Below are 20,382 nucleotides of genomic sequence, written 5' to 3' on the forward strand. Positions count from 1 at the left end.
AAAGGAGAACTCCTAAAACCCCAACAAAGTCTCACATCAAATTAAAGTTTTATTAAGTGAAAAAGCCTCTAAGTGGATGTCTAGTGCTTGGTTATTACAGTCTAAAACTTATTTAATGGAAGGGAAAGATTTAGGATTGAGAAGTGGGGAAGGGTCTAACCCAGTCTCCTGTTTGCACAGTCCTGGAGAGGGGGGCCAGGAAGAAACCCATGACTGCATTCAAGTGATAGATCTTCAGACCCAGGCTAGGGAAAATTCATGAGACACTGATGTGCTGAGGCCTGAGAAGGAGGCCTCAGCCAGAGTTGTCTTACAGGATGAATCCTGGGCACTATGTGACTAACATCAGCAGTATTATTTAGCTAAAAATAGATGACAAAGATGCTTATGCTAGCTCTGTATAATCTTGTGCAGTTATCTGCAAGAAATGTATCATTTTAAGAAACTTTCTCAACTGATGTGAATAGAGACTTGTTTGTATGGTATTTTAGGAGAAAACCCTCCCAGCTGAGACCTGGGCTCTGGCCAAGCCCTGTCTCTGGCTGGTTGGGGAGTGTGCCATCACATCCAGGAGTTTCTCTGCTAAAAATATAATCAAGTCACTTCAACTTGCTGATCTGGGCCTATAAAAGCTGGACCCACTTTTGGGGTGAATTTGGAGACGTCACCTCTGGGTGGCCGTACAGCATAGGAATTTCCCAATTGCCGGGAAGGGTTCTCCAGGTCCTCGCTGTGAAACGCAGCTCCCCAGTGCCTGCGGACTCTGGATGATGGTAAAGTATTTAGGCAATTGGTGACGTATCTTTCTCAATCACTATCCTTTGTCTTGATTAATGAGTAATGATTGGTGCATTACCTTGCTTACTTTTGCTTGTTACTAAAGCCAAGCACATCGTTTTATCGGATGGATCATTTTGCTTTTGTGTTGTCTTTATAGTCATAGTAAAATAAGACCATTCTTTCCATTGTGTCAGTGTTCTTTAAATTGCCCCCAACTGTCAACTGGCAGAAGAGACACTCCCTGCCCTGAGGAAGAAAATTTATTTATTAATGAGCCTTCAAGGGTAGTAGAAGGGAAGCGAGTTACAGGAGATGCTACTATTGAGGGAAAGGAATTAGAGGAAGTGGGGAGGTTGCCACCCACACTGTCAGCTCAAACAGCGGAGCTGTATGTGCTTGTAAGAGCCTGTGAATTAACATTCTCACTGATTCTAAGTATGCATGTGTTTAGAAAACTGTGGGAGGAAAGGGGTTTATTAACCTGCAGAGAAAAAACAGCTCATGAGAGCTTAATTACTCGTTTTTTGGAGGTGATGAATTTACCAAAACAGCTGGCAATAATGTACATTAGGACACGTCAGGCAGGGTACTTGGGAGGCAACAGGTAATTGATTGGTGGATGAAGAAACTCAGAAAACAACACTTTTGCCAGAACTCTAAGATCTTCCCTTTGCTCCCAGTGACTCAATTGATGCCTTAGGCATCAAATCACTGCCAGAGAAACTGCTCGGGTTCGGGTGCAAGTGTGGGTGCGAGTGCGGATAAGGTTGGGTTAGGGTCAGGGTCAGGGTTAGGGTCATGGTTGTGGTCACAGTTGGGGTGAGGGTCAGGGTTGGGGTCAGGGACAGGGTTATGGTCACGGTTGGGGTCAGGGTCGGGGTTAGGGTGAGGGTCAGAGTTAGGGTCTAGGGTTAGGGTTAGGGTCTAGAGTAAGGGTTATGGTTAGGGTTAGGGAGTGGGGTGCTGCCTCCTAAAACTGGGAATGGCACAGAATTTCACCCAGACCAAAGATGCCAGCAACTAGGACTCTGGCTGCCCTTGGAGTGCCAGATGCCACCTCCGAACTGACATCCAGAAACTGGGGGACTGCGTTTTGTTTCCCATGGAAAAGGGCCAGCGTTCGCCTTCATGTGCCTGTGGCCGGTCCAGGCACCTGTGTGCAGGAGTGTTGTGCTGCTTCCTAAAATTGCCAGTGGTGCAGGATTTCTCCTAGACCAAAGCTGTCAGCAACTAGGACTCTGGCTGCCCTATGAGTGACGGACGCCACCTCTGAAGTGACATCAAGAAGCTGGGGGGCTGAGTGTTGTTTCCCATGGAAAAGAACCAGTGTTTGCCTCCAGCCACCTGAGGACTAGGGTCAGGGTCAGGGTTAGGGAGTGGGGTGCTGCCTCCTAAAATTGCGAATGGTGCAGGATTTCTCCCAGGCCAAAGTTGTCAGCAACTAGGACTCTGTCTGCTCTTGGAGTGCCAGATGCCACCTCCGAACTGACATCAAGAAACTGGGGGGGGCTGAATTTTTTTTCCTATGGGAAAAGGCCAGTGTTTACCTCCATGAGCCTGTGGCTGGGAGTGGAGTGCTGCCTCCTAAAATCGAGAATGGCTCAGGATTTCTCCCAGACCAAAGATTCCAGCAACTAGGGCTCTGGCTGCCCTAAGGAGTGATGGATGCCACCTCTGAACTGACATCAAGAAACTGGGGGCTGAGTTTTTTTCCCATGGAGAAGAGCCAGCATTCGCCTCCAGGTGCCTGAGGACTAGGGTCAGGGTTAGGGTTAGGGTTAGGGTTAGGGTTAGGGTTAGTGTTAGGGTCAGGGTTAGGGAGTGGGGTGCTGCCTCCTAAAATTGCAAACGGTGCAGGATTTCTCCCAGACCAAAGATTCCAGCAACTAGGACTCTGGCTGCCCTTGGAATGCTGGATGCCACCTCTGAACTGAAATCAAGAAAGCTGGGGGCTGAGTTTTGTTTCCCATGGTGAGGGTCCAGCATTCACCTTCAGGTGCCTGTGTGCAGGAGTGGGGTGCCTCCTCCTAAAATTGCGAACAGCACAGGATTTCCCAATCCCCAGCAACAGGCGCCTGGAAACAAATCCTGGCACTTTTCCGTGGGAAATAAAACTCAGGCCCCCAGTTTCTTGATGTCAGTTCAGAGGTGGTGTCCGGCACTCCTAAGGCAGCCAGAGTCCTAGCTGCTGGAATCTTTGGTCTGGGAGAAATCCTGCACCATTCACAATTTTAGGAGGCGGCACTCCACTTCTGCACACAGGCGCTTGGTCTGTTCACAGGTGCCTGGAGGTGAACGCTGGCTCTCTTCCATGGGAAAAAAACCTCACCTCACCAGTTTCTTGATGTCAGTCCTGAAGTGGCATCCAGCACTCCAAGGACAGCCAGAGTTGTTGGCAGCTTTGGTTTGGGAGAAATCCTGTGCATTCGCAATTTTAGGCAGTGGCACCCCATTCCTGCACACAGGCTCCTGAACACAAACGCTGGCCTTTTCCCATGGGAAACAAAACTCAGTCCTCTAGTTTCTTGATTTCAGTTCAGAGGTGGCATCTGGCACTCCAAGGGCACACAGAGTCCTAGTTGCTGAGAGCAGCTAGTTGCTGGCATCTTTGGTCTGGAAGAATCCTGCACTGTTCACACTTTTAGGAGGTGGCACCCCGCTCCCAGACAGAGGATCATGGAGGTGAACACTGGCCCTTTTCCATGGGAAACAAAACTCAGTCCCCCACCTCCTGTCAGAGAAGGGCTCCCCATGGGCACCCCAAAAACTGGGGATGGGCATCTCCCAGGGTGGCAATTTGAGTAGCAGCACCCCTGTGTTGTCCCCGCGGGAGGGCTGGTGACATCAGTGTCTTGGTTTGAAAGACAGGTGTCTGCTAAGGAAGGCAGAAGCCTCCCTTGGAATGGCAGATGCAACCCTCTTCCCTCTGAGTTATTATAATTTTGAAATCAAGGGCTTTTAGGCAAAGATTTGGGAAATAGGAATAACAGTTCTTTACTATTATATATATAACCAGTCAAACAAACAACAATAACTATGGCAGTAACAGCAAACAATCACAAACCCAGTCCCAGCCTTCTCGGCTGTCAGGCCCTTTCCCCTCGGGTGCAGTTCCGCTCGCAGCCGGCAGGGGCACTGGCGGCTCCCGGTGAGCAGGGCAGGTGCGATGGTTCCCCTGCAGCTTCAGGGGGCGCTCCGGAGCGAGCTTGGGGAGCACGCGGCACCAGTGCCCTGGGATCCCGGTAAGGGATGGAACAAAGGTTTCACAAACCCCGGATAGCTGGCCCCAGTGTCCGGCTGGAGCTTTGGGAACAGCAGGCTGGAATGGCAGGCTGGAGCAGCAGGCTGGAGCAGCAGGGATGAGCACAAATCCCAGGTGGCAGAAGTGTTGTATCCAAGCAGGGAACACCACCCCCCCCCCCCCCCCCCGGAGGTCTAGGAAGGCAGGGCAAGCATGGCTACAATGCAGTGAAGGCTTGAATCAGCGGTGGGGCAGGGCGGCCACAGCCCGGCCTCCAGAGGGGCAGGGAAGGTGGGCCGGAGGTCCTGGGATCTTCCTCCGCAGAAAGAAAAACGGCCGAAAAAGAACCAGCAGCTTCTCTCCCCGAAAAGAACCAGCAGCTTCTCTCTCCGAGAACGCCGAGAGCGAACTGACCCCACACCCAGGTGAAACAAAGGAGTAGCCAGGCCCACCCCACCCCCAATGGGTAGCATTAAGTACAGAGCGATTTGTTGTCTTAGTAACAGTATGGGGGAAAATTCCTCTAACAGAAAAAAACCTAGAATTCTTAAAACCCCAACAATCAGTGTTTCCCTTCCAGCAACTGGTGCTCCTACACGGTGACACAGAGGGTGTCATGCCACGTCCAGAACGGGACCTTCCTCCAGAGGGTCTCCCAGAGCTGCTGCTTGCCCCTGGCCTGCAGTGGATGCAGGTGAGCGGGGCCACTGGAATCTCCTGGCAGCAGGTGTGGCAGGGCATATCACCCCTCTCCCCACCACAGGTGGCCTGTGCAGACAGGAGAAATAACCCAGGTGGGCAAGACCCAGCAGGTATCATCTCCTGGCACCAAAAGGTCTGCCAGCTTAACCAAGAATCAACACCTTGGTATGGAAAACAGATGTGAGAAGAGAGAAAAGAAAAAACATAGGTGACCAAAAGGCCTGCTTTGCACTATAAAAGTACTACAGATTATCACAGAGGCAGAAGCCATCTACACACACACCCTGAAAGAGTGCAAGACTTCTTCCTGGAGTCTGGACACAGATTCCATGGTTACTTTCCTGGGAATTGAGAGAAAGGATTTCGATGTGTGCTCCATCAGGAATTGGATGGTAAGAAACATTGGATCGTAAGTTATATTATTCCTTCACTAGCTGTAAAATTAATGGTACCTTTAACCATGCATGTATAATACTAGTTGTTCTCTTTTTGTCTTACTCCTGTGTAGTAATAGTATGTTTTAAGTCTTATGTCTGTTAGTTTTGTGTCTATTAAATTAATAGTTCATTCTATAATGGACTGAATCAGCCATTACTAAACAACTTACAAATGAGGGTGGGTCTTGGGGTGCTGGCCACCTCAGTAAAGCTACTGCCTGCTGCCAGAGGCCTGGGCAAAAGGAAGGGACTTATTTAAACCCACATCATCCATTCATAACAGCAAGGAGACCCAGGATGCCCCCAGGATGGGTCTGAGCGCTGCCCCTCTGTGCCGCAGCTACCATCCGTGATCCAGCTCCTCTACAGGGTGGCCTACAGGACACTGACGGTGCTGGAATGGTGGTGCTGCCCTGGACACGCCAGAGTCAACTGCAAGGAGGTCAGAGCCAGAGTGGATGGGGGTCCTCTGCACAGCCAGGGTGGGGTGGTGGCACTCAGGAGCTGTCAGACATGGTCATCAGTGTCACTGGTGGGGGTGGTGTAAGAGACGGTCCGAAGATCCCTCATCTGCCTCACGATCATCGCCGAGGAAGGAGACTGAACACAGGAGTCCTGGCCAGGCTGAGGTGGGATGTCTGCCAAGTGTTGCCTACGGGTGTGCCCACTGGGAACTGGTACGCATTCCTGAGGAAAATTAGTGCAGGTCGCAATGGACTGCGCCGTTCTTGCTGCCCAGGCGGGAAGGACTGCGCCGAAGCGGAAAGGAATGACCTGTCCTGTACACCTCTCCTGTACACCTGTCTTGTACGTCTGTCCTGTACCTGTTTCCCAAAGCAATGGACACCATAACAACGGCTGTAGATTTCCCAACCTCTTGGCCAGTTGCCCCTCGCTTCTGAAAAGGACTATAAAGGGACCTTCTGAAATAACCGAGTCCGAGATCTCCCCACGGAAAGAAGACGAACCTATTGGCGGAAGGCCATGAGGACTTCGTCTCATCCGTTGGTAGCTATTGCCCCTCTTTTTCCCCCTCTCTACTTTGTTTTTTTCTCTCTCTCTCTCTCTCTTACTCTCTTCTATTGCATTACTGTGTTGTGGGCACTTAATAAAGATGCACTGTTTTGATTAAAACTGAAATCTCTTGTGTCCTTTTACACTCTGATAGATAAACGAACCATTATGACCCCCACTTGCATTAGCGAATCGTGACAGGTGGTGAGGAGAAGGACCTATGGGTGGGGTGGATGGATGGATGGATGGATGGATGGATGGACGGAAGGAGGGATGGATGGAAGGAGGGATGGATGGATGGATGGATGGATGGATGGATGGATGGAAGGAGGGATGGAAGGAGGGATGGAAGGAGGGATGGATGGAAGGAGGGATGGAAGGAGGGATGGATGGATGGATGGATGGATGGATGGATGGATGGATGGATGGATGGAAGGATGGATGGAAGGAGGGATGGAAGGAGGGATGGATTGATGGATAGATGGATGGATGGATGGATAGATGGATGGATGGATGGATGGATGGATGGATGGATGGATGGATGGATGGATGGAAGGAGGGATGGCTGGATAGATGGATGGATGGATGGATGGATGGATGGATGGATGGATGGATGGATGGATGGAAGGATGGATGGAAGGAGGGATGGAAGGAGGGATGGATGGATGGATGGATGGATGGATGGATGGATGGATGGATGGATGGAAGGTGGGATGGATGGATGGATGGATGGATGGATGGATGGATGGATGGAAGGAGGGATGGCTGGATGGAAGGCGGAATGGATGGATGGATGGATGGATGGATGGATGGATGGATGGATGGAAGGAGGGATGGAAGGAGGGATGGATGGATGGATGGATGGATGGATGGATGGATGGATGGATGGATGGAAGGAGGGATGGAAGGAGGGATGGATTGATGGATAGATGGATGGATGGACGGATGGATGGATGGATGGATGGAAGGAGGGATGGAAGGAGGGATGGATGGAGGGATAGATGGATGGATGGAAGGCGGAATGGATGGATGGATGGATGGATGGACATTCCTGTGGGTGGATGGATGGATGGACGGATGGATGTGTGGTGGCCGGTGAACATACATTACAAGGGACAGAGAGTTCTCAGTAAGATGGGTCCCTAGTACCACAGGAGCCACTTTGTGTTGGGGTGGCCAAGGGGCCTTCTCCCGAGATGCTTGTTCTGTTAAGTTAATCTATCCCAGTTTGGATTCCCTGGTTGGCTGTTAGCCTCTACCCCTCGTCACTCCCCCAGAGCTTCTCCACTGGTCCCCGTTCCCTAGTCCTGCCTTTTCCCTGCCCCTGGACAAAACTGTGAACCTCGGGATCATGTTCGTATTTGCCTCTGTTACCTTCGACAGTCTAGAAGCAATAAATGCTCCTGCCGGAACGCACACAAATGCCCTTCTTGACTCTTTGCTACCAACTATAATACTGACCTCACCCGCGCTTTTGTGCGTGCACCCCACAGAGCCGGCCAGGACGGTATTAAATGGTACCCAACATGGATGGCTTCAGACCATCCCCAACAGCGTCTCCAGTACTTCCTGGATTTAAGTCACATTTTGAGCAGCCATAGCCCCAAAGAAACCTCTGAGTTCTATCAGGGGCTTCTATGCAGAACAACCTTCTAGGGAAAGAGAAGACTGGTCTAAAGTCAGTGGACCACCCTCGAGACCTTTATTTGACCATCTGAGGTACTATGGGTCATTTTGGATCCTTTTCTGTTAATTTCCTTTTATCTCAAGGGTTGGGAAGAGAGGGAGATGGGGGCAGAGTTTTCTCATCTTCTGCGGGAAGCCTTTCTCCCAATTCTAAGAGTCCTTGTTCGTGAGAATTTTCGTTATACATAGGAAGGTTTAAAACATTTTGTTCAGTGGTTGTTTAAGCAGTGGTTAGTTGAGTATTTAAAACCCTTTGTGCAATGGTTGTTTATATTGGGAAAAGGTTATTTGCTTTACAAGCTAACAAAAGCTGTTGATAGTCGTGTGAAACAACTGGGAAATGCTAACCCCAGTTTAAAAAACGCTTTACTGCTTTCCTCTCCCTGCATCCCTGATCCCTCTGCTCTGCTTCAAGGGAAACCGGGAGATGGATTCTGCCAGAGTGTACAGGTTTGCTACCGTCTGCCTGCTGTCTCCCTATCTCCTTTGTTCCCTGCCCAGGGTGGTGCTGGCCAGGCCACCCTGGGTTCTACCCCAAACTTCTTCCCTGTACCCACTTCCCCGGTTTTCTCTACTTTAAATTTGCTCCAAGATAGCGGTGGCAGCAGAATCAGTCCCACAAACCCAGCTGCTACCTTTATTTTTAATTCTCCCGCTTCCATTCCCCTCAAACAAAATGGCGAACGATACGTGGAAGCTGTGGTGGGCTTTTCGCCTGCATGCGGTCCCTCTTCTGTCCCTGGCCCCTCCCATGCATTGATACGTGTTGCATGGGGCCCTTCCCCCTCTGCCGAGACTCCCTTCCTAATCATGGATCCTGCCTCTCCGTCCTGTGTCCCTGTGCCCTCCACTGATGGCCCTGCCCATGAAAACCAACCCAACTCACGTTCCCACGTGGCAGAGACTGGGAGTGGGGGTGGTAGCAGCTGGGGAGACTTCGAGACGCTCAGGGACAGCGGCACCTCTGTGTGTGCTGCCCTGCCTTCCTTCCCTCTGCTGCACAGCCATAGTGAGTTTGCGGGTATGCACGCTAGAGCGCAAAGCCCTGCGAGTGCTGCTGCAAAAACACAGCGCCTGTACCTGCTTCATGAGGAGAAGTTGCGAAGCATTCGCACCTGCCGGCTCCAAGCCCTGTGCCGGACCAGTCGCTCCCACCAGGCTCGGCTTGACCCTGAGCATCGGCTCTGCGCCCCAGCCGAGCTGGCTTCAGGCCCCAGTTGCCCCAGCAGAAGCCGCAAACGCAGCGGCAACAACTCTCCCACAGAGCCCGCGATGTCCCCCCAGCGCCACGATCCCAGTGGGTTCCTACTGTGGCTTGAGAAGCCCCAAGCCAAAGCTGTAGAGCGGCGCCAGCACCCAGCTCAGAAAAAGCTTCCAGAGTCGCTGCCCGAAGACGCCCTAGAACTAAACTCCAATGGCGGCTACAGCCCCGGGCTGGACCTTTTGTGGCAGCCCTGCAGGGGCTTTGAAAAAAGCCCCGAGCCACAGCTGCAGAAAAAAGCAGCATTCGGAGACTCCCTGAGAGGCTTGAGACAGCCTGACGATACTAGAGACAGAGGGGATCTAGTGCCTTTCGAACACAGACTGAGGAAACTGAGGCAGCTGTGGCAGCTTAGACGGGGCGCAAGCTCAGCATTTTTCTCCCCCGTCGCTGCTGCCGAAAAGAACGAGCCCACCAGCGACCTGCCGCTGGCTCATGCCTGACTACCACCCCCCTCCGAGGCAGGGGCATGCCCAAGCCAGCCCACGTTGCTAGCCCAGGATCGAGCCCCGCGCGGCCACTTGCCACGGCTCGCCCTGGCCGCCCACGTGGCATGGGAATTGAAGGGACAGTTTGTTGTCGTTTCCCCTGCTGTGGCAGCGGGCTGGAAGCAGCTCCTGTGAGAACGCTCTACCGCAACTCACCCCAGCCGTTCCTTCACTGCCACGGCACTCCGGAGCCACGTCTTCCCCTCCCCCCCCCCCCCCCCCCCCGCCGCTGCTCTGCGAATGCCCTGAGGCTGCCAAGTCGCAGTTGCTGCCTTTCTGCTCTGCCAGCTGCGAAAACCCCGCCCGCATGGTGCCTTTCACCTCAGCCCTGCTGGCAAATTCCACCCCTGTGCTGCATGAGAAGCAGAACAAGAGGGGGGTAGCAAGGGCCAAGCTGTAGGACTCAGACTGCTCCCAAAGCGCTGCAAGAACATTGTAGAAGAAGCAGTAGACCTGACCAGCTGGCAAGTGCAGCTGGAGCATGCAGAACAGCAGCCAGTGACAGAACAGTGACTTCTCACATTCTGATGCTGAATGTAAAAGACAAAAGACTGGAGTGAAGAAACCAAGAACCACAGATAATACCTGGAAACTGCCAGAGAAAAATAAGCCCTGGACCAGCCCAGCAAACACCATTGCTGCAGACACAACGCCAACCATGATGAACAGGGCTCAGGCAAAAGACCAGACAGCCGGTGCTTGGATACAGAGACGACGCAAACAGCACCGATGTCCACCATAGAAACAGACACACCATCCCGTAACCAGAACTGCAAACAAGACTTCAAACGGATAAGTCAAGACACCTGTGGTGTCTCCCCAGATCTTACCCCTTCTGTTGCTTTCCCAACAGTTAGTATTCCCTACCACCACCCCTCTGTTTCGCCTTTCCCACAATCACACTCCCCAATACTCCTATTGAGATGGTTTCTGTTAACTTGCACTCCTCTCTTTATTTACTACTTGTTATGCATTCCCTAGCCGTGGGTTCCTATACCCCTGTTACTGATATACCATTCCCCTTTCCCCAGACCTTTAAGTAAAAGAGAGGGGAAGGGAAAGCCCCCCCGCCCTTTGAAATGGCAAATTTTAAACTTTGTTTGAAACCCCAACAGAAGCAACTGCCAGAACCTGTGCCTGCATTCACCACCATGATGCCCAGCACCCAACACCTATCTGCCCTCTGGATGCTCCTGGTACCACCAACAGTGAATGCTTGGACTGTGCTGCAGCCCCTTTGGGGCAGAGAACTCTGCTGCTTCAACCTCACCTCCACCCATGAGAGCACCCATTCCAGCATCCAGAGAGAAAATCCTCTGAAAGATTTTAGGACTTATTGGGATATTGGCTTGTGGGTGCTTCTGATCATTATCGTTGTTTCATGTATGTTTAGTTGTTTGGGACGTTGGGTTTTGGGATCCCTAGGGGAGGCCTTTTTATTTGATACAGAAAGGAGGAGTTGTGTGGTGGCCGGTGGACATACATTACAAGGGACAGAGAGTTCTCAGTAAGATGAGCCCCTAGTACCACAGGAGCCACTTTGTGTTGGGGTGGCCAAGGGGCCTTCTCCCGAGATGCTTGTTCTGTAGGTACAAAAATGCTGTTAGCGAGGATTTTCTTGCTATTTTCTAAGTCTGTGAGAGACTTTTCTCTCTCACAGAAGAGGTAGCAGGGAATGTAAACAACCAAGCCACCTGCAACCTTGAAAAGTCTTGTTTATGGTATAGTAGAGAAATATTTTGACAATGGATGTTTAGGATTTTAGCCAATCACCCCCAAGGGGTGTCTGGTCCTTTGTCCAATTAGACTATGAAGAAAAAAGTCTATAAAAGAGTTTGTAAAATAATTAAATAAATCAATCTTGCTGCACAATTCCTGCCTGCTGGATCTTCTCTTCTCCTCCTCCTCCCTATGGCTGCGGGACACGGTGATATACCGTAGGAACCAGGCCTGCGGTAATATTTGGTGCTGCCTGATGTGATCTGCACTCTCTGACGTGTCCTGCACGCTGTGAGCCAAGCTGAATTTCTCTGGAGGTACGCTGTTCCCCTTCCCCTCCGGGACCGGGAGGTCCGACAGGACTGAGAAATGGCGAACAGCAGCTCACAAACCGACACTGTGGTACTGGTCTGGAAAGGTGTGTTTAGCATATTGCACACCTCCATTCCTGAAAACTCAGTTCGGGAATTATTAGACTGGGCTACCTTAAAAGGGATTTCCATGGACAGAGATACTGCCCTGGACTTTGCCTTATGGCAGGAACTCGGCTGTGCTGTCCAACACGAGCTCCCGTCTGGGGACCCAGCAGCGTTAGAATTATACAAAACCTGGCGTTCATTATTTATTCTGCTGACAGACCTTGACTGTGATAGCAGAGCTGGATGGCCTATTTCGGTGATGAGTGATGGAGGAATGTCCGAGGGGGGCCCCGCTGACTGGGCTTCTGGGGCAAATGATGGTGGATTAGGAAAAACCCCCCCGGCTCCACAGGCAGAGCCTGCGCCAGCTCATCCTGCACAATCGCAGGACTCCGTGGCCCCCAGGGACCCCGCGCCGGCAGAGGCGGGGGGGTCGGGGCAGCAGGAGGGCGCACAGCCTGCCTTACCGCTCAGCTTGGCGGCGGCCACGGCTTATCCAGGGCCGCAAATCAGCGGTTTAGCAAATTGGACCCCCAGAGTGGCTTCTAGCTTGGTTGCGTATGCACCTGGATCTAACTTTTTAGCCGGCGTAGCACTGAGCATGCCTACCCCTAGACTGCCTGGGTGTGGTCCGCTGCCCTCCTTGGCGCTGGACTGTTCTGCGCAGTTGCAGAACGGAGCCATCGACCTTTTAATACAGCATCTGCCTTTGCTGACAGAGTTACCGAACCTATCCTGAACGATGGAGGACCTGTTGCTTGCTACTGCAGCGGATGCCCGAGCAAACCTGCTGTGCGGGGCCTGCACTGCCACCACCGCCCACACCGCCACCACCGCCCGCACCGCCACCACCGCCCACGTCACCCGCACCGCCCGCACCGCCCGCAGGAGACGCGGCTCCGAGCCAGGAAACGGTGCGGCCAGAGGCGAACCTGGAAGCAGCGCTGCTGCGGGAAAACCCGGAAGCGGCGGCAGCTGCAGAGACGCGGCCAGAGACGGCGGCGCCGGGCACAGCCAGTGTAAAAAGAAGAGAGGCCCGGCTCTGGCAGGGGGAGAAACTTGCAGTCCAAACCAATATGGTTGATAAGAGCAAAACTCCGTTTATTAACAATCCAGAAGCACTTATATAGTATACCAGCTTGTTAACTCTTAAGCGGCTTAAAACTTATCAAAGCAAATTTCTACTTCTAATTGGACTTACATTGGCAAACTTCTACAGTTATGTTATGATTAAAAGAATTCAAAGTTCACCTCCCTTCTCTCCCGGTTAGCACATCTTATCAGGACAGCTGCATTGTTTCAAAACTCCCTCTTTGTTTCTCAGGCTTGGTTCTCACACAAGAATTTTCTCATGGAGAGTCTTTCTCACACAGGCCTTTTGCTTGCAGGCTCTTGCTACAGTTCTTTTATTGATCCCATAATTCTATGAATGATCCATGTCCCTGATCCTTTAATAATTCCCAACAGGCCGGGGAGCGCGAAACAGCCGCGGGGGCAGCGGCGCCGAGCGCGGCCGGGGTATGAGAAACAGCAGCAGAAGCGGCAACCGCGACGAACGCAGCCGCGGTGCAAGAGGCAAGCGCGGCGCCGAGCGCGGCTGCAGCCCCAGAGACGGCAGCAGCAGCTTTAGTACCGGCTCGGTCGGGACTGGCCAAGACGGCACCCTGTAAAGAAGCTGCTGTCCAAACTGCAGCGCAGACAACTGCAGTCTGTACTGTCTGTTCTGGCTCTAGCGAACTTAGCCAAAGTGCCCCTCTCCGTTCATTTCTGTTCATTCCCAGCACCTCAGAGTTGCCTTTGCCTGATGATTCCTCGTCAGGAAGTGAGGCAGATGAGGTTCTGGCCCTAGGTTGTCAGGCAGCTGTAGCTGTGTTGCGAAGGAAAAGACTGCGCAGGTCTCGCCCCTCGACCTTTCAGGACTGCACGGTAACAGTGCGTCTGACCCATTACAATCACTTCTTAGAGTCAGTTAAGATGCAAGCATTGGAGGAGGGTGACTGGAGGTTATTAGAAACTCTTGGAATGCCAAATAGATCTGAGGATTCTGGGGGTAACCGGGGAGCTGTTACACTCCATCCGCAGGCTTTGCCAGAAGTTCAAGATGGTAGTGCTTCCCCAAAAGGGGAGATCCAAACTTTCCCAGTGTATAAGGCTCTCCCAGATTCAGGGGAGCATGACAAGTATGAGGTAATTGCTTGGAAAGTTGCCCAGGACCTGCAATCCAAGGTGGCACAATATGGGCTAGGTTCTGCTGAGGTTATGCAGATAATAAGGGTGATAAATACAGATTTGCTTTCTCCATTTGATATCAGACACTTAGGTCAAATTCTATTTCAACCTGTACAATTTACAGTTTTTGAGAAAACCTGGAGAAAGCTGGCCAACAAGGCTGCATTAGGGAATATGCAGCTCCCTGCTGCTGATCCTAGACAGACAGCAGGAATGGATGCTTTGATGGGGACTGGTCCCTTCTCTGATCCCAGCCTACAGGGTAACTTGTCCTCTAGCGTCCTGCAGCAAGCTCAACAGGTTGGCATGGCTGCCCTGTTGAAAACCATAGAGTTGTCTGCGCCTAGAAAGCGATATACTGAAATAGTTCAAGGGAAATCAGAGTCATTCCTCTCTTTTGTAGAGAAAGTCGCTGCTTCTCTCGAGAAGCAGGTTGAGGATGACAGGTTAAGGCAGATGTTGTTAAGGCAGTTAGTGAGAGATAATGCAAATGAAGAGTGCAGAAAAATCATAGATGGTTTACCAGGGGATCCTGAGGTAACAGACATGGTCGAAGCCTGTGCTAAGGTGGGATCTGGGAACCAGAAAAGGCCTGCTTTGGCTGCGTTCCTGCAGCCTGTTCACGCATCTTCTGGTCGTGAACCAAAGCAACCAAAACAGGTGAAGAAACGGAAGCGGCCTAAGCCGAGCTGAGAAGAGAACACACCGATCCCCCAGTGCAAGAGGTGTTGGCAGGCCAGGGCATTGCTCGGACTGTTGTAGATCCCAGACTCATGCCGATGGTCGGCCTTTGTTGGGAAAAGTTCCGCCGCGGTGCAAGGAGGGGGAATTGCTCTCCGATGCAGTAGCTCCCCCAGAGAGTGGCACAGGTACAGGCACAGGCCTACCCAGCCGCCCTAGAGACGGCACCCAGGGATCAGACGGGTTTGACGTCCACACCGCAGCCGCAGTCGTCTTAGACTCTAGCGGTATTGATAAGGTTCCCTTGGATGCATATGGACCCTGAGCCCAGGGATCCAGTGCAATGCTGGTGGGAAAACCTGATGTTGCCCATCGAGGAATCTTAGTGCACTCAGGAGTTACTGACACTGACTTTAAAGGTCAGATTTGCGCTATAGTCTCCATGCAAAAACCCCCTGTAACTATTCCTGAAAAGACCTGCCTTGCTAAATTAGTGCCTTTTAAGTCTTGTGTCCCCAGGATAGAACAACAAACTCATGAAGATAACGGCAGGGGATCTACGGGACTTCCGCAGGCCTTCTGGACTGCAGACGTCTCTGACCAAAGGCCACAGATGACATGTACCCTGGTCCTGCCGAACGCCCAACCACCCCGGATTCAGCTTCGAGGTTTGATTGATATGGCTGCTGATGTAACTGTCATTTCTTTCTCTGCATGGCCTCCCTCATGGCCTTTAGCCCCGGTGGGATCGGCCATCGCAGGAGTAGGAGGAACTACACAGAGCTATTTAAGCGAACGGCTTGTGGTGGTGAAGGATTCAGAGGGGCACACAGCTACAATTAGGCCTTATGTTGCTACCACTTCCCTTAACCTTTGGGGATGGGATGTGTTGGCAGCTTGGGGCGTACAGATTGGGACAAATTTTTAGCAGGGGTCACTGTGTGTAAGGGCGCACAGCATCCTACACTGCCTTTGCGGTGGTTGACTAACACACCAATCTTTGAGCCGCAGTGGCCCCTACCAAAAGAGAAGTTAGACGCCCTTCATCGCCTGGTTCAGGAACAGTTACAACAGGGGCACCTTGAACCTTCTACTAGCCCCTGGAACACTCCTGTTTTCGTAATTAAGAAGAAATCAGGGAAATCGAGATTATTGCAGGACCTCCGGAAAGTTAATGCAGTAATGGAAGGTATGGGGGCATTGCAGCCTGGCATGCCCTCTCCCACCATGATTCCTACGGGGTGGGACATCCTGATCATTGATTTAAAGGATTGTTTTTTCACAATTCCTTTGCATCCTGATGACAAACCAAAATTTGCCTTTACTCTGCCTGCCATTAACAATGCTGAACCTGCTAAGAGATACCAGTGGAAGGTCCTCCATCAAGGGATGAGGAACAGCCCAATTATCTGTCAGTGGTATGTCGCCCAAGCTTTAGCCGGAGTTCGCAAGCAGTTTCCTGATGCACGCTGCTACCATTACATGGATGATATCCTGGTGGCAGCGCCCACTCAGGACGAGCTGCTGAGAATACAGCCTCAGCTGCTCGCTGCTCTGCATGCCTACGGATTAGAGGTAGCTCCAGAGAAAGTTCAACAGCATCCTCCTTGGAAATATTTAGGAGTGAAAATTTTGGACCAAACTGTCCAACGCCAAGAGGTGCAATTCCTGGATTCGATTAAAACCTTGAATGATGCTCAGAAGCTGTTGGGTGTCATCAATGGGTTATGACCTTATTTAGGTCTAACTGCAAAGCAACTTTCCCCACTTTTTAATACATTAAAAGGGGATCCTGATCTGAATTCACCTCGGGAGTTGACTCCGGAAGCGTGACAAGCGCTGCAGGAGGTCCAACGGGCTGTTTCTGCTCGTCAGGTTTATCGAGTGGATCCCTCCATTGCTATCACTGTTTTCATTACTATTCCAGACCTCCATCCTACAGGTATCATTGGCCAGTGGAATGCACAATGGCCTGATCCTTTGCATATCCTAGAATGGGTCTTTTTGCCTCACCAGCTGAAAAGGACTGTGACCACAGTGTTTGAATTGGTCGCTTCTCTGATAATCAAATGCCATCAATGGTGTTTGCAACTGATGGCTGCGGATCCTGCAGTAATTGTCATTCCGATCTCAAAGGAATACCTTGAGTGGAGCCTCATCCATAGTGCTCCTTTGCAAAGCGCACTGCAAAACTTTTCAGGGCAGATCACTTACCATCTGCCCAGCCATAAATTACTGCAGTTGGCAAAATCGACCATGCTTTCCTTGCAGCCAAGAAATAGCCGAGTACTGATGCAAGGACCCATTGTCTTTACAGATGGTTCAGGGAAAACTGGGAAAGCCATTGTTACCTGGAAGGAGGGATCGGAATGGCAGGTGCTGAAGGAACACGAGTCAGGCTGTGCTCAGTTAGTTGAATTAAGGGCTGTTACCATGGCTTTTCAACGATTCTCACAGGAGCCTTTGAATTTGGTTACTGACTCTGCTTATGTAGCAGATATCACCCAATGCTTAGATTGTTCACTTCTGAAGGAGGTGAGCAATGCGGCTCTGTTTTCACTGTTGCAAACCTTGTGGTCTGCAATTCAAGCTCGAGTGCATCTGTATCACATTCGAAGCCACACCAATTTACCAGGGTTTCTAACAGAAGGCAATGCCAGGGCTGACATGCTGGGCAACCCTGTGTGCGTAGGGCCTCAGCCTGACAAAACTGCACAAGCCAAGGCATCACATGGTTTCTTCCATCAAAGTGCACATACCCTGCAGAAGCAGTTTCATTTAATGCCAACCGAGACGCGCAACATTGTCAGCGCTTGTGCTGACTGTCATGGACTCACTGCGCCTTTGCCAGCAGGGGTAAACCCCAGAGGGCTAAAAGCCTTGCAGATTAGGCAAACAGATGTAACTCACATCCCAGAATTTGGTCGGCTGAAATATGTGAACGTGTCTATTGACACTTTCTCCTCGGCTATGTGGGCTACTGCTCACACTGGAGAGAAGGGCCGTGATGTCATTGCCCGTTGGAAATTGGCTTTCTCAGTCCTGGGCGTGCCAGCTTCTGTGAAAACCGATAATGGTCCTGCCTATGCCTCGGAGAAGACGCGGCAGTTTTTACACCTATGGGGTGTAGACCATACCTCTGGTATCCCACATTCTCCTACTGGCCACGCCATTGTCGAATGCGCTCATGGCACCTTGAAGCGTGTTTTGGACAAACAGAAAAGGGGAATGCATGGAGAAACCCCACAGAGCCGACTAGCAAAAGCTTTGTATACAATTAATCACCTTACAGTACCACAAAATTCAAATAATCCTGTTATTCTGAACCATTTTCTCTCATTGCAGTCTGCAGGCGAGAGACAACTGCCCCGGGCAAAAGTCTGGGTGCGGAATTTACTCACTAACCAGTGGGAAGGCCCACATGAGCTTATCGTTTGGGGTCGTGGGTATGCTTGCGTTTCCACAGATACTGGGGTACGGTGGCTACCTGCAAAATGCGTTCGCCCTGACCTACGGCACCAGAGGCAGAACAGGCAACCTCCAAATGATGGCCAGGACGCCAGCCATCCAAATGGCGACCAGAATGTAGATCATCAGCCTAATGACTCTTCTGATGATGACCAGGATGTCAACCATCAGGCAGATGGTCCTTCTACAAGCAGAGACTGGGATGATCCTTCCACAAGCAGAGACTGAACTTTAAATTTCTTGGTATGGAGTCAGATAGTTAAAGCCTTAAGGACGTATTTAGAATTAATAACTGAGGTAGATTTCTATTTAGGATTAATAGGAGAGTTGTTATCTTATAAAACAAAAAGGGGAAATTGTAGATACAAAAATTATGTTAGCGAGGATTTTCTTGCTATTTTCTAAGTCCGTGAGAGACTTTTCTCTCTCACAGAAGAGGTAGCAGGGAATGTAAACAACCAAGCCACCTGCAACCTTGAAAAGTCTTGTTTATGGTATAATAGAAAAATATTTTGACAATGGATGTTTTAGGATTTTAGCCAATCACCCCCAAGAGGTGGCTGATCCTTTGTCCAATTAGACTATGAAGAAAAAAGTCTATAAAAGAGTTTGTAAAATAATTAAATAAGGCAATCTTGCTGCACAATTCCTGCCTGCTGGATCTTCTCTCCTCCTCCTCCCTATGGCTGCGGGACACGGTGATATACCGTAGGAACCAGGCCTGCAGTAATACTTGTTCTGTTAAATTAATCTATCCCGGTTTGAATTCCCTGGTTGGCTGTTAGCCTCTACCCCTCGTCACTCCCCCAGAGTTTCTCCATTGGTCCCTGTTCCCTAGTCCTGCCTTTTCCCTGCCCCTGGACAAAACTATGAACCTCAGGATCATGTTCGTATTTGCCTCTGCTACCTTCGACAGTGTAGAAGCAATAAATGCTCCTGCCAGAACACACACAAATGCCCTTCTTGACTCTTTGCTACCAACTATAATACTGAGGCCACCCGTGCTTCTGTGGGTGCATGCGGGACCCCATGGAGTCGGGCAGGGACAGTATTATGGATGTTCCCTTGTGGATGGATGGATGGATGGATGGATGTACCTGTGGATGGATGGATGGATGGATGGATGGATGGATGGATGGATGGATGGACGGACGTTCCTGTGGATGGATAGATGGAGGGATGGATGGATGGATGCTCCCCTTGGTGGGCGAGTGTGTGAATGTTCCTATGTATAAATGGCTGGCTCTGCCCATGGATGGATGGATGAGTGGACAGGTGGCTGGATAGATCTTCCTGGGTGGGTGTCCCTGTGCGTGGATGGACAGATCCTGGCAGGCAGGGAGTGGATGGACATTTGGGTGGACAGGGGTGGGTGGGCAACGGGATGTGCCCAGGGTGGGGAAATGAAACAGCTGATGGAGGGGGTGTGGGTGGATAGACAGATGGACATTCCTCAGTGTGGCAGTGCCCAAAAGAGGGGTGTGGGCCCCCCACCAAGAGTGGCTGGGTCTGGGTGGGCAGTGGCTGAATGGGTGCGAGGCTGTGCCATGATGGGGGAATGGGCACTGCAGCTCCTGACAGGGGGGTCTTTGTCCCAGTTGTCACCACATCCTCCTCCTCCTCCCTGTCCTCCTCCTCCTCCCTCTCCCCCAGGACCCTGCTGTGGGTCCCAGCCCGGCCCCAGCTCCCTGGGATCCAGGGCTGTGAAGGCAGCGAGTGGCAGCCAGGGATGAGGACACCTTGGGGTGGCACTGAGGGCCTGCAGGACAGACGGTGACATGGGGGGGTCTGGAAGCAGGTGGATGGGAGCAGCACTGGGGGAGGGGGGGATTTCTTCCTCCTCCTCTTTCTCCCCTTTTTTCTCCTCCTCCTCCTCCCTCTCCCTGTGTTCTTGGCCACCTGCCCCAGATCTGGCCCCACTTAGGGCTGTCCCCTGCAGCACGGTGGTGGCCGTGCCTGGGAGGACTGACAGCGTGGGGGGGCCCAGGGGCCACCTCTGCTCCAGACACCCCTTCCCTGCGGTGCTGGGGGGCCCAAGCTGCTGTCCCCAGGGTCCTTCTGTGGGGACAGGGTACTGGGACCCCACCATGGCATGTGGATGCAGGCAGTGTCCCCAGGATTGTGCCCTCCACTCCAAAGCCACCTCCGGAATGGGTTGGGGGGCCATGAGGGTGTTTGGGTGGATGGGGTTCAGGACTGTGGGTGGGGAGAAATTAGGGGGCCTGGGACTGGGTTTGGGGGGATGATCATGGGGAGA

General features: G+C 51.7%; 1 protein-coding gene across 1 annotated transcript in view; it reads left to right on the plus strand.

Moving 5' to 3' along the window:
• The window catches only part of LOC116453176 (EMI domain-containing protein 1-like), a 79,909-nt gene that overhangs the window by 49,507 nt on the left and 10,020 nt on the right, over positions 1-20,382 (plus strand). Inside the window, exons 4-6 of the mRNA XM_032128337.1 lie at positions 4,602-4,711; positions 5,496-5,602; positions 20,098-20,123. Coding sequence (XP_031984228.1) covers positions 4,602-4,711; positions 5,496-5,602; positions 20,098-20,123 — 243 coding nt within the window. The remainder of the gene's footprint in view (positions 1-4,601; positions 4,712-5,495; positions 5,603-20,097; positions 20,124-20,382) is intronic.

The sequence above is a fragment of the Corvus moneduloides genome, chromosome 18 (genome assembly GCF_009650955.1).
Source record: "Corvus moneduloides isolate bCorMon1 chromosome 18, bCorMon1.pri, whole genome shotgun sequence".
Lineage (NCBI taxonomy): Eukaryota > Metazoa > Chordata > Aves > Passeriformes > Corvidae > Corvus > Corvus moneduloides.